Here is a 15,237-nt window from a genome sequence, read left to right as displayed (position 1 = left end):
ACTACTGCTTTGGTGTCTCTCACAGGGTATAGTCACCTCAAGAATTGTTTTCAGATTTTTCTGGAACAAGTTCACAGAAAAATACTATGACTACACCAATGTGTGAAGACAAAGGCTGCATTTCAGTCATCAAGATGTCAGGATCTTCCCAGTACAACAAGATTCAAAAAAGTATGAAGTATGGGACACAAGTTACAAAACAAAACAAAAAGTTCCCTCTTGCTTTTCCATCATTTTTAGTACTAGTACTGCAATTGCATTTAACTACTTATTCAGTACTCCTATAACTTATAGATCATCATGTTGCATGTAAGTTACCCTACAGCTAACCAGTATTTGGGTTTCTCAGTGATTTCCCCATCAGAAACATGAAAAAGTGAAAAGGTGTGCTCTAATACTTGAAAATTCACTTCCCAACAAATAGGAACTTCCTCCAAAGCAAGTTTCAGCTGCTTATTTCACTTAATAGAAAAAATTGTTTTTTACATAAAAACTTTGCTCAAACACTGCCTAGGAAAGCAAACCAGAGCAGATGTTGGGGTAAACTGCTTTGTATTGTTTGCAAAATTAGAAGTCCTCTGAATCCTCAGTTAAAAGCTTCATGAACAACAAAAACCAACCACATTTTTCCTTCCAGAGGCTCAAGCTGACTTGACAGACAGCAGTTAAGAATCATGATAAAAGATGCATCACCAACACAGGAGGTTTTGAAGTCCTGGAGGAATTCTCACTTCCAGGTCCATTTATTTTAAACAGCAAACCCTTTGCAACCTTGATTTTTCATCAGGGCAGTTCTAAAACATATTACACATCTGAGCCTACCTTGACTATCAAGAATTTAGACAAAAACAATCTTTTCCATTTTCACATGCTATAGCTTTAAAAAATACCAGGAAGTTGGAGAATCCAACAAAACTTCAGTTTTTTTAAGCAGAGAAATCCAAGTAATGAGACAACCACAATATCAAAAGCAAAGATTAGATAATATATGCATGTATCATTACATTTATGTGTACATATGGTTATATGCAGGTATCTGTGCCCTATGTCTTTACATAGTTCCATACAAATATATCACTTACCTCTTTGTAGTAATTTTTTTGCCATTAACTATTTTAGTTGAGGTTGATACTGATTTGAAGTTGCCCATCCCACTGCCTCCGAATGACGTAGAGGACAATGAAGTAAGGCCTCCATGCCCCAAGCCAAACGAAGTAAAACCTATTGGAAATGAAGGTATTTTGACTAAAAATGTTTTTTCCACATTTCTTATCTGCTCAAACTACATCCCAGCTTCAGGATACCCTTGGTTGCATCAACACAGCATGAGTGTCTAGATGGTACCGAACACCAGCAGCAGAACAGAACCGCAGCTTCAGCCCCATCATTTTCTCCCATATGGACCCAGAGTTCAAATTCCAAATGCAGAGCATTGTTCAAAAACTGTTTGTCAGCTCCTCCCCTGAAGAAAGTGTATTCAAGCCTGTCTGCTGAACTCAACAACCATATGAAGCAAGGTAAAGCTAACAGTGTTAATGAACCTGATTTTTTGCTTAAACATGGATGTTGGGATGTCTGGAGTTAGAAGACAGAACAAGTTTTGTATCACTAACATGCCAGCTGACACCCAGAATCCTTACACTTGAAGGGATGCTGGCTACCAGCAACTCTCAGCAGCCTCTGAGAAGATGCCAGCATTCAAATTAAATACCCCCAAACTGATTCTAAGCAGTACCATGGGTTTTACGCACAGATTTCTTCTACTGTGCTTTCAGGCCCTTAAATAAAAGCAATCACACTCCCAACACCTTAAAGCAAACAGACAAAAAAAACCTCTTAAAGCTACAAGTAGCTACACTGTAGCACTAAAATTAAGAACACAAAGTTTTGCTATTTAGAATTCTGTTTACTTTCAAGTAGACCAAATATTTTAACTATGACTTTGTATACATTCAGGCTCTACAGAGAGCAGCTTCATTTTTAAGAAATATTCAGAATTTCATGATATAATACATCCTGAAGCATGTATCTGCTTATTATACTGATATCCTTTGTGAACCAAAACTGCATTCCTTTAGAAATGCTGTGATATTTACCTGTGTCAAATGCAGAAAAGCCACTTCCAAAAGCAGGGAATCCACCAAAGGCAGAGAAAAATGATCCATCACCTCTGCTCCTGCTTCCCCTTGGACCCCGCCTGCCCCCAAAGAAGTCCTCAAAAGGGTCTTCTACAAAACAAAAAACATTTAAGAGGTCAATATTACTGAATGATTCTGTATTCCTCAGTTTTTCTTCATTAAATAAATTAATTTCCTGCTATAGATAAATTTCTCCTTAGAAACATTTTATGCTGCTGCACTGAACAGCCCACAAAGAAAGCAACTCCTAGGCTCCCTCTGGACTAAATTCTGTGTCTCTTTTTATAATTATAGCAATAATTATAAAAAAGTAATTGATTTTCTTATTTTAGCCATTTAGTATTAAAATCTAGTAAACCTTGTGTAAACACATTCTTCAGTATAATAGACGTGGCACAATCTACAGAAATAGTATTACTTCTAGTGCATATTCATATGTCATTAACGGAGGCAAGATAAAAAATTTAAGTAGTATTTATTTGAAGCTTGTTCAGTTAGTTAGCTTATGACAAATATAACATTCTTCAGATGCATACTCATGAGCTCTACACACAAAATTCCCATAAGGAACTTATTGTTGTCACAATAAGGTCTTCCCACATGTAGAATAGAGAGTAGCACTACAAACAGATTAAACTACTAGAACTTATATTAAACAAATCTCAAAATACTGCACACAGGGACTGAACTGTCTAGCTTATTTCTGTTCAAGGTTTATTGTGCATCACCATGATGAGGTCCCTGAAAAGTAACTTTCCGTTAGGTAACTTTCAGCCAGGGATTAATAACTCAATCTTCAAGTGTTCCAACTGTTTATCACTAGCCACATTAGGTACTTCAAATGTGTATTCTGATGCATGTACAGAGGTTTACAGTGTCCCAAAGAGATATCAAGCAGAAGGAAGAGAGCAGAAACAGAGAAATGGGGTCATGTTTAAATGCTATTTCAAATTTAAGTGGAACTGTTATGTCATTTAGAACAGCTATTGTTCCATCAGCATCAGAAGACAACAGTCGTTTTTTTGGGTTTGTTTTTTTGGGGGGGTGGAAGAGGAGACGGTAGGGAACCAGACACCTATACAAAGAATCCTTATTTACTTTATCATATTTTCCTTAAAAATAGTTATTACAAGTATTAGCTGCAAGTGCTTCTTACCAATGTTCTTAAAACAAAAAAACCAACATATTAAATTGCAGTCATGTGGCAGATACTCAATAAACACAGTATTTGCATTGAATTTCAATTACTCCCTTCAGCAATCACAATTCTCTGAGAATGAGTACTGAAGAGCAGCAATTATTTTACAAAGTTTTTAAAGCAGGGACTCAATATTGAAAGGTAAAAGTCTGAAACATTGCTTATAGTAAGCTCTTGTTGAAAAATGCAGAAACTGGTGACAGCAACAACAGAACTTTGAAAGGAAGGAAAGACTCTGCATGACTGTTGAGAACTACATAAGCATACACATAAGCAAAGAAAGCTCAGAAAAGCTGTATTTATTCTACTCTCTGGTATTATCTCAAGAATCCAAGCAGATTTATGATATATCACCAAGTTAATGCAATCGTGACAACACTAAAGCAATCAATATGATAATTAAAAGATAGCAATTACCATCTGCTTTATGTGCAATTACTTAAGGAAAGTGAAGCATCATAATGTATTTATGGTGAATGAAGGCAGCCACTGAGGTTCAGGCTTATACTTTCATCAGCAAAGACAAATAACACCAAGTAGAATAAAAATAGCCCTATCCTCCCCCTGGATTCCACAGTTATTGAACAAAAACAACCCAAGACCAAAGTTTTATAATACTAGACAAGCAAGAGAGAAAGACATTTTGTTATTCCTTTTTTTGTTTTGTTTTGTGCTTTTTTTTAAATGTAGAGCAAATTGTCCTAACTATAGAGATATCCTGTTAGAACCTTTAGAACAACAGAAATTAAACCAACACTTCAGCATGGAAGCATGGCAACCTATCACCAAAATTGTTATTACCAAAACAAGCACCATTTTTTAAAAAGGATCATTTTGTTGTTGTTGGGTTTTTTCAGACTAGCATTATCATCTAGCAAGTCAAACCACAACAGTTAATTGTTTTGTAGTCCAATTTATTCTCGCTAGAGTGACTCACAAGTTACTTATGAAGGTCATTCACTCACGTGTACAAACCATCTATATTACATTACTCCCACTGTTAAGCTTTCTATTTATAGTCCATTTTTTGTTACCTGGAGTTTGAATAAAAATAAAATACCTACCATGTAAGCTTTGAGTTTTTAAAAGTATCAGTCTGTTCTGCAAGCAAGTCTCTTGTCCTCAGCACAACAGCAGCAGAAATGCAAAAGTTTTTAAGGGAGGCTCACACAATCTCCCAGATCCCTGCTACCAACCCAGCTTTTAAAGGGATTATTGTCTCTAACAGAGTTTTGGACATGCCCTATTAGCCTCTGGCAACCCTACACACCAAAGAAAGAGGTCAGCCCTCTGTATTAGCAAATACTATAGCCTTCAGTGATTCCTGGTAGCAGCCCTGCTAATAATCCTCCAGTGCTCTTCCAGTTATTTTCTCCAGTACATAAGATACTTGAACCACTCTTTCGCAGTGGACTGCAGAATGCTCAGAAAAGATGGACTGCAGAGTCAGGAAATGGGTAGGACTTTCCTGAGTCAACACTTCTTAGTATCCTTACAGCCATATTGCTGCAGTATGCAGTTTAAAAAAAAAAAAATAAAAAACATTGAGGAGAAAAGGCAGCAGGAGGCTTCTGCATTATCATTTGTTGCATCCACTACCAAACACACTTTAATATAGCAACCTCACAACTACACAGACCCTGCTTATGCTCTTAGTCCCTAAATAAGGGTGATTAATAGAACCACTCAGCAAAAAAACAACACTTCATCCGGGTAGGTCTATTTTTGTGATTTAGCAGAACCCTTCCATGCATGGTAACCTTTCCAAATAGATGGCTTTTTCCAAGCTGCTAAAATGCAGTGAGTATCACAACATCAGATTGTTGGGTTTTTTAATTAGTAGTCCTCATACAATGCTCATTTTGCTGCTTCCAATCCATGTAATTTTCTTATTAAATGTTAGAAAGATTCAAATCTACAAAAACAAGTAGTAAAAAAACCACAAAAACCCACAAGGCCTTTCTTAAAAGAGAAAATATTATATATATATATATATATATATACACATACACACACACATATACACAACCTCGAAGCTTCAGAGATATTTCAAGCAAGCCAGCAGACAGCAGACTTCTAACATACAGAAGTCTGGAAACTTTTGTGGAAAAAGCTAATGCTTAAGCCAAGAACTCATGGTAGCCTTTTACCAAAAAAGAGACAAAATAGAGGACATCAGGACTCTTGCTGTTACTGAGTAGGAAGAAAAAACTTACCCTGAAGTTCAGGACACCAAACCCCCAGCAACATAAAAGATTATACAGTAGGGGCAATGTTTGCAAAAGAATTTATTTTTGAAAAATCTTTGCTAATTCAGATGCAGCAACTGTCATGTGCCTCTGGATAAAACATCAAACCTGATCACTGCAAGCCACGGAATCCTACCTTGCTCATCTGCAGTCACAGGAAAAGAATTTAACCTCTAAACAAGTCAAATAACAACAACTATAATAAGTATCTTGCTGCAGTTCAAAATAAGGTAGGTCATGATCTCCCCCACATTCAGGAGTCCTGAGCTGCAACACACAACCAGGATTCTCTCCATTTCAGTAATATAAGCTAATTGCACAGTATTACTAAAAAGGTGTTATTGCTCTCCTTTTCTGCCTTGTGATCACGAAACCAAATGACAAGTTGCATAAATTCATTAATTCAAAAGAGAACACTGAGCATTTGTATTGTTAGCTTTCTGTTGCATTCACAAGCTAATCTGACTTGGTGTTGGCAAGACTGGCATATCTAAGAAAACAGGCAAGAACGCACCATACAATAGGGGAAGAAAAGAAAGGATGCAAAACTGAGAGTATCTGCTTTCAACACAGTCCACAATACAGTTAATTTTAAATTCATTAAGTCAATTTAAGCCATTAGCTGAAATCACAATACCCTATATTAAATTGAAAGTGCCACATTTCCTGTGCCAGCCACTTCTACCATAACACACCCTGGCAGCTGCCTGGGGAACAGATCCAGGGACTCATCAGCTGAGAAGAGCATCTCCAGATACAAGCAAGTTCAGCTACATCAATTCTTTGCTACAGCTCACAGTGTGACCAACAAAAAGCAACTGTGCTGATGACAGGAAAATAGCAGGAAGGAGAGCCCGAGGGTCAAAAGCAGTGCAGGAAGGTGCATTGAGCCCCACAGCAAAGCTATCCCTAATGAAAGAACTGGCTGCATTCTAGTGCAATGCCATAATTCACCTCCAGAAAATCAATTGTGGAGATAAACTGTGCAAGGTCAGCAGATGTTTTTACACACATGCATAGCCAGAGACCTTAATAACCCTACAGGGACACTATTGGAAGGATACATTATCCTGTAAAAAAAGCATCACTGTGCAGTCAACACTCTCTGGACTCCTTGCCCAACCAGTGAACTTTCTCTCATTCATTCTTTGCAGTAAGAGCCACATTATTACCTCAGTCAAAACATGACACCAAGGAAAAGCTGGAAAACACATGGACTGCAGATGCAGGAAGATGACACTTTCTCCAACACACTGAACAGAATCAAGTTGAAAAGCTGCTCAGCCCCTGTATGAGGAGGCAGTCAGGCTCAACAGTGGTGAGGATTAGAGTCTGCAGTGTTTCCACAAAGGCAGAGCAGGCTGCCTGCTCACCGTAATTTTTTCCTATTAAAAGCATTCTGTAAGTGACTTTATAGATTAAGCCAGAAGAGAGTATGAGATGCAGGCCTGAATAACGTGTATTTGCATGAGCAACAGATACACCATACATGCAAAAAAATAGAATTGACTTGTCTTCTATTCAAAAAAAGTTTCAAACATTCAAATTTGCGGTAAATAAACACAGAACCTCAGGCTGCACCTCTGGAGGGTACCCAAGGCACAAAAAAATCCCCTATCATCAGAACTCGATATGCCACAGAAATAAGCCACAGAAGGAAGCACTTTTGCATGGGGATATTTGCTTACTTAACTACAGCATAAGCACACTGTTGAGACTGTTGCAGGCACTGCTGATTCACCTGCCCAGAGTGTTTCAGCATTGTTTTATAATTGCTCATGCCCATGAATCAGATGCCAAAGAGTTGTTTTCCCAACTTATTTAAGATAAGTTACTAGCAAAAGCATTTGAAAGTCTTTTTAATGATATACAGCAGAGATCCTGGGATTACTAATTCTCTAGAAAAAGGACATTTGGAAGATTACCTTTGAATGACATCTGTATCCCAACTACAAAGATGCTGGAGTACAGTAAGACCAACTCTATTCACCATTTTCCTATTTATCAAATTTATACCCAAATATTCAGGCACACCTAAAAGTAGAGGAATCTTCCCCTACCATTGTACCACATGCTCTCCTTGTGTTATGTTCAGCATTTGTCCTCTGATCACTTTAACCAGACAGCCATCCAAGAAAACAAACTGGAACAAAACCATTTTCTTGGGGACTAACAACCTGAACTGGTGTAGGATACCTGAGACCACCTTTCTCTTTTGCTAGTGTGCTACCCAACAGCTTTTCAGGGGGACATGAGTCAAAGATTCAAGTTTTAAGACAGACATAAGAATCTGGAGCAAGGCCTCTCTTTCAGCAGAAGCAGCTCTATATTGGTATAGCTACCCATGGAGCTACAACATTACCTGTACCTGGTTGATAATGCTGTCTGGGTGAGACAATTCCTGTGTTTTAAAAACCTTCTTCAAACATACTATTTCTGAAAAACTCTTTAAGTAGTTAAATTTGGACCAGTGGACAATTATGATCCAAGATCGGTGGTTTTGAAATAAAACTGTGCACATGCCTCACAAAGCAATGAATACACATGCAAACCTCCAAGCACTTCTTAAATTGCACCAAAAGCTGCAAATACATGCCAACAAAAAGATTAATAACAAAGAGGACAATGTTGTACAAGATAACTTGAACTGAAAGCCACCTCTTCTATTTCAGTTTAAGAACCATTTGACTTACAAATGTTTTGCATTAGAACACCTTAACATAATTATCATCAGAATTGGGATTTTATGTACATTAACATCATGATCTGACTCTTAAGCAAAACATTTGTCCCACAAGACAACTTCCTGTCCTTGAGACAAAAAGGCTGAGTAAGCTATTCCATTCCTAAACAACATCCTAAAACACAGATAATGTGAAACAGTTTCCAATGATTACTGCACACAGGTTTTCCTCTTCCTTATCAGCTGAAGTCTCTTTAGCCTGCATGCTTGAAGTAATTTCTTATACTATTCCAGAATGCTCATACTTCATTTTATGTAATTGATAAGTCAATCTGCAGTAGTTCTGTTGTTTGATGGAACCAAACTACATAACATAAAACTATCCAGTTAACATTCTCTGTGACAAACATTTCTACCTAGCTGGCTATATAAAGGTGTTGAGTTAAACTTTACCTTTGGCTTCCAAAAATATGGATTTTTAAATACCCCATAAACCAGGTAACCAAAATTCTCAGGTGAAACTCCACAGAATGTGTAGGAGTTTAAACATATCATCTGGTAATAAATTTAGATTAAAATGCAGTGTGAATTCTACTTCACAAACTAAGAAAACCACTTAAGACATTTATAAAATACCATCTCAGAAGGAACACTGAATATCAGACTGTTTAGCAACTACGGCAAAACCGTCAGCATTATAATCTGTGTTGAAAGAGTCTCTACAAACAGACTTCTGGTGGAGAAATTCCAGAGGTGCATCCATCTGGAGCAATTTATCACATCACAGTATCAGCACATTCAGTAGAATAGTTCCTTGTGGAATTCATTCAACTAGACATACCAGCATCTAAAACTGTCTGCAATGCCCTGCAACATCCTGTTGAGCTTCCTCTGTGGATGGAGGACTCTGGTCAGCTGTAGGTCATGAGTTGTATTTTCTAGCCGAAACAGAAATTACTTCAACATCTCAGATCCATCTCAAAATGTGTATGTGAAGCTCAATGTACATAAAAGATGACTTAACAAGTTGTCTGAACTATTAATTGCTTTTTGGGTAATGTTATGCTCATGTTGATATCCACTCATCTTCCAATACAATTCCTCACCGATAATAGCTTCCAACACAGAACCTTTTCTTGAAGTAAGAATGTAAGTGTCTAAACCAAAACCAAGTCAATTGTTTAACAGCCCAGAATTACAGTCAAGCATTTTGGTCAATCAAAACACATCAAAATTGTGAGGAATTTTTGCTCCTCACAATGCCTGAAGCAGCAGTCTTCAAATGAATACACATCCACCACCAGTGGTAACACTGGGATCCTTCCATCATTTCAAACTGTTAAAATACAGCAGAAAAATGTTCTTGAAAAGTTTTACTTGTACACATGAAGATATTTATAAAGAAAACTTTCTGTAACTGCAGTCACAGTGCAACATATCTCACGAGTTTGACTCAGGCATGTTTGTCTTAACAGACTCAATTCCTAGCATGATTTTACAAAATTTTCACATCCATAAACGTACACGGGTTACACATCAGAATGCTATTAGCATATTAAATGGCAATCAGGATACTAAGCCCCACCTGTTTTCTGTGCACTTCACTACATGCCATGTCAAAACCGTAAAAGGTGCAAACATTTTACAGCATTTGTTCAATTTCATCTTTGATTCCATCAGTGTGCATTTTTAGAAACCATGACCTCGGTCCTTATTCTGCTGCTTTTGAAACCAATTATAACCTGAGTAGCTCTTTAAGTTACTATGTACACAAAAAATTTCTCAGCAACTTGTAAACTCATTTTTAGAAGATAAATTTCTTTATTTTCAGGACAGAAGCTTTCCCACCTGTTTCAACACAGCACATTCTACAATGACCCAACAGAACATGCTATACACATGATTCTGCTCTTGCTTTTGGCATTATTAAATGCACTACATTCAGCTGAAACCATTCCCATTTTCATGCTGCAATACCTTAATCATTCATGCAAAGCAAAGATTATTGCAAACACTCGGCTGTGGAAAAGCCGAGTTACACTTTTCCATATTAGAGAATGTTCTAAGCATCTTGAAGCCCAAATAAAAAACAAAAACAAAAGAAGACCAGGGCATTTTACAAGAACTTTCACTCAGAATCACAGGTTTTGTTCTGATGACTGACACTGCAATTATCCACATAAAGTGGAGGCAGCATTGAAACTGTTTTTATCTACTGGAGTATACACAATGCTGCTGACAGTGCCAAAACCTTACTCCTCAAGAAATGGAGCTTGTGCCACATTATTCATGTCTTAAAGCTGACAATGACAGTGATCAATACATGTAATAAATATCCAGCTTTTGAATAAATAAATTTGGGTGTTAAGTAGGGGCAGACTGGTTTTGGAAGCATGCCTTGATGTCGTCAGTGCAAAGGTATGCTCTTAGGTCCTCTGTTTCACAGGGGAACAACACATCACTATTTCTTTACAGGAAAAACTAAAGCAGCTGCAATATCCCAGGGAAACTTTGGCAGCAAGCTAGATAGCTCTAGGCACTATACAGTGCCTATGTTATACAGTCTTCCTTCCACAGAATCCAAAAGAACAACAGTATTTTCAGAGTTGGAAAGGACCTATAAGATCATCCAGTTCCAACCCCCCTGCTATGGGCAGGGACATCTCCCACCAGATCAGGTTGCTCAGAGCCCTGTCCAGCGTAGCCTTAAACTTCCAGGGCTGGGGCTTCCACCACCTTTCTGAGCAACCTCTTCCAGTATTTCACCACCCTCATGGTGAAGAACTTCTTCCTAATATCTAATCTAAATCTACATCCTCTAGTTTGAAACCATTCCCCCTAGTCCTATCACTACTGACATCCTAAAGGAGAACTTAACTAGAAGTTACCTCAGTTTTTCATCCCATGACTATTTAACATGCAGAACATAACTTCACAGCTTCAGGTTTAGCCATGAACACTGCCATTTTGAGAGGAAACAAGTATAATCTTTTACTAATGCTGATGAAGTAAATACAACCCAAGTAAAGCACAGCCTACATGAGTCTCCCAGGAGCTAGTACATGCCTCACCTATACAATTTACTGTAAAGATAATTTGATTGAGAACCAACTGTATTATTTAAAGTATGTTAAATTTAAAAACCAACAGAAGAGCTGAACACTCCCAGCTCCTCCTCATTAGCATCCTACTCAACATCTAGCTCAGATTTTTCTAGGTTTTCTACCACTCAACTGCAAAATGGTTGAGGTCATGAAGACGACAGTGAAGAAACTGTGTCTTCCCAGTTCAGAACCCCTTTCATTCACCAATATTTTGCTAGGTGTGTCCTGCAATCTACCCTTTACCACTTCTACTAATTTCCCACTGGATCCAACTGCTTATGTTGCTTCACCTCTAACCAAATTCTTCCTCTAGCTACTCATCTAATTAATCAACTAATGTTCTACTGAATTCAACCTCTAGCCCTTCAACCTTTTTTCTAATCCATCTTTGAGATGTCATTCAACAACTGATGATCCCTGAAGAGCAAACTAAAGAAAGATGTAATTAAAATCTGAGTTGAATTAGCCCCTTAATACTGCCAACGATAAAAAATTACTTTTAAAATATTAAAGTACCTACATACATTGTTATAGAGATTAATCAATACCAAGCCATTGAATAGAAAGACACCTTTGGTTTTCAAGTACACTTCTTGAAATTTTCAATATGGGACTTAATACTTTCTCTAAGTAAATACTGAACATAGGATGTTTTCCTTAACAGGTCAGCCTTTTGTGCAATAGAACATCCAGAGAGAGAATGAGTAAGAACTTCAGCACCTCTAGAAAGACTTTCAGTACACTACAGCAACCAATATAACAAGCCAAAAGACCACCTGTACTATGGAGAAATGATTACTTTGACAACTTTATCACACATTGGTTTCTTTAACTAAATGAAACACCCAGGCCTCAAGAATTATTTCAGTTATCTGAGCCCTTACGGGCTCTGTCCCCCAAGCAAACCTGACATTAATTTGGGAGAGTGTCTAGACCATATATGCAGCTGTTCTTACTTTGATACAAGAAAAGCATTCCTACTATGATACAAGTTCACACTGATAGCTGTGTTTTAGCAGCAAGTTAACCTCCAGTTCAAAATTTCTCAAGACTACATTGAGTATTTATTTGAACAGAGTTCCAACAAAACATGAACTTTAAGCCTTATCTGCTCTGTACTATCAAATCAACCAAGAAGAAACAGGTCAGAAGCAAACATTTAGAATACCAATTGTTTACCTCCAGTTTTCAGAGCTATTCCTAATAAAGCTGCACTAACTCTGAGTAGACACACTAAAGCCAGCAGATCACTTACCGAAGAACTCAAATGAAAAGGGGTCCCTTGCACCAAAAAACTCCCTAAAGACATCTTCTGGGTTACGGAATGTAAATCCATATTCAAATGGATTATCATGATGATTTCCACCTGCAAAAAAAAGTTAAATTTCAATTACCCTCACATATTCTTACTAAGAGGAAAGTTCAATTTAAATTTCAATAATTTCAGTAATTTAAAAATATGAACACATTTGTAAAATTTCTTTACTCAGGTATTACTCAGGCTAAGTACACACAACACTTATTATAATTAATTCTCTTTGCTCTGTATCCAGATGTAATACCATCTACAAGAACCAGAAAAATTGTAAAGACGATTGTAATTTTCATTTTCAGAAGATTACACTTTAGGCCTTAGTACAAGCCAGATTCCTGTCCTAGAAAGGAAGATGCCAAAAATTATTTTACACCAGAATAGAGAAAAAATGAACTGATAGTTGTCAACATACCTCCACCTCCATTTATTAAGCCTTCTTTTCCATATCTGTCATAGATTTCACGTTTTCTAGCTACAAGAAGAAGTTGTACATCATGTTAGTAAAAAGGCACGCTGAATTTGGAAGAAACAAAACCAGGTAATTATATTCTCAGCTAAATATCTTCCCAGAAGTGATTTTAAGAAAGTTCTGGCATGTAACTGCAAAAGCAGTTGAGGTTCTGAAAGAACAGGTACTAAACTTTAGACTTATTACCATTTAGTCACAGAAGCTCAGGTTCTGTTGTAGCAGAGAATAAATCTGGTATAAGGGCAAAGTTTAAAAGGAAGCTTTTCTTTAAAAAGAATACTGCAGTCTTCATCTTTACACAAGTACCATGGAAAGCTTTTAGGTTGTAAAGGACCTCTGGCATTCAGCCCTCTCCTCTGAACAATTCTCATCTTGAAGTTGGTCAAAACTTGCCTGGATAAAGCCCTGACCTCATGAGTCTCCAAGAAATAAAGATTCCACAGCATCTCTGGAAGTTCCCTGGAAGTTCCCAAGTATTTTCATTGTAAGCATTTCTTCCTTCTATCCCATTGGAATTTCTCTTCTTTCAAACCATGACCATTGCCTCTTTTCCTTTTATTGCACAAGACCAAGCCCACTGTGATAAGAGTTATGATAAAAGAAGAACAGTCCTTCTATAATTGACTGCAAAACCCATAATTTTAATTATAAACCCTTCTAATAAAGGGGAATGAAGTGATGTTAAAAAAACTGTAATTGAAGCATTTGACTCCAACTGGTTGCTTTCTATTATTTTAGACGACATGGAATAGCTCCTTAATATCACTGCACACCAGTCTTCTACTTTCCATGAGAAAGGAGAGAAAAATTAACTCTGCCTTATTACAGAAGATCAGACTGCACTGATGGTACTAGAAGAGACTCTGAAGAGCTTACTTTGATAGCCTACTTTGCTTACAGTGCTATGGAAGCATCAGGCCAAAACCAGTCAGGAAACCTGATCTTAGCCTTATAGTACTAGAATGCTATTTGTACTGAAATCTCTTCACTGGGTGATGTTTTTGAAATATAAGTAGCAATACTGAAAGAACATGCATTATCTTAAATAGATGCTGAGAAATAAAATACTCCTGATTAAGAAGAATGAATGTCTTCTAAACTGCTCATAATCTACAAATAATGGGAAGTTGCAATAGGTTGACACACACATCTCCCTGCACCCAGCAAAGCTTAGTACAATACCAACACTGCCTCTCCAGTCATTTTTAAGGAAAGGAGCTTAACCTGCCCACCATGACCAAAGAAGCAAGGTAGACAACGTGTCAGAAGTAGCAGGAAACAGCAAGGAAGACCTGGGGGTTCACACCGCCCAAAGTTCATTTTGAAAAATACAGCATTCTTGAAATCACAAGGGAAGTGTGTTCTATGATAACCCAACAGTAATAGTCCTTGCTTATGCAACCCCTTAAAAACTATTCTCCTGCCAAAATCTGTCTTCATTCAAGCCTGTACTAGTGTCAGAAAATGTCATTAAGTCTGCAGGGCAGCTGACAGTCTCTCAGCCATGGGGGTCAGGATTCAGATAGCCGTGCTGTACAAATGACTGCTAAGACACCAGCAATTTAGGATTTAGTCTAGACCCAATAACAAGCAACATTTTAGAGTATGTTCTAAAATTCTAGCACTGTACTGTTTCTGAAGAACTTAAAGATCTGTGTAACAACCAGATCAATATCCTATTTCTATCTTGCTTCAAAATTTTTTTAGAAGTTTAAACTACTCTAGAAGTATACAATGAACTGCCCATAAATTATGTTTCTCTCATGTCAATTAAATATCAAAACAGATGAAAGAAACAGGGTGCTACAAAACTGCAGCTTGATAAACCAGGCCAAATTGTGAAAGGCAATCTGGATGCTGCTGGTGCTTTAAATATAGCTTTTCCATGCTCACTGGTCTCAGGTGAAATCAAGGACGCTTCAGAAATAGCATATAGACAGCTGCAGTCAATTATAGGGGAAAATAATCAAACTAGCTTACATCACTTTGTGGTTCAGACTGCTTTTGCCAGAACGAGCAAACGAATGCAAACAAGCAAAAATGAATTATAATTTTCAAGCACAAAGATGAGGGTGAACTGT

The 15,237-nt window shown here is 37.4% G+C and overlaps 1 protein-coding gene across 4 annotated transcripts in view; it reads right to left on the bottom strand.

Moving 5' to 3' along the window:
* The window catches only part of DNAJB6 (DnaJ heat shock protein family (Hsp40) member B6), a 58,349-nt gene that overhangs the window by 32,624 nt on the left and 10,488 nt on the right, over positions 1-15,237 (bottom strand). For 3 of the 4 annotated variants that reach the window (XM_030445525.1, XM_030445523.1, XM_030445524.1), the window contains exons 4-7: positions 13,100-13,159; positions 12,628-12,738; positions 2,097-2,228; positions 1,083-1,221 (exon numbers count right to left, since the gene is read on the bottom strand). In XM_030445525.1, the coding sequence (XP_030301385.1) occupies positions 1,083-1,221; positions 2,097-2,228; positions 12,628-12,738; positions 13,100-13,159 (442 nt within the window). The remainder of the gene's footprint in view (positions 1-1,082; positions 1,222-2,096; positions 2,229-12,627; positions 12,739-13,099; positions 13,160-15,237) is intronic. The other variant, XM_030445526.1, reaches the window with a different exon arrangement.

Source organism: Calypte anna, chromosome 2, assembly GCF_003957555.1.
Source record: "Calypte anna isolate BGI_N300 chromosome 2, bCalAnn1_v1.p, whole genome shotgun sequence".
Classification (NCBI taxonomy): domain Eukaryota; kingdom Metazoa; phylum Chordata; class Aves; order Apodiformes; family Trochilidae; genus Calypte; species Calypte anna.
This window is presented reverse-complemented; position numbering and strand designations above follow the sequence as displayed.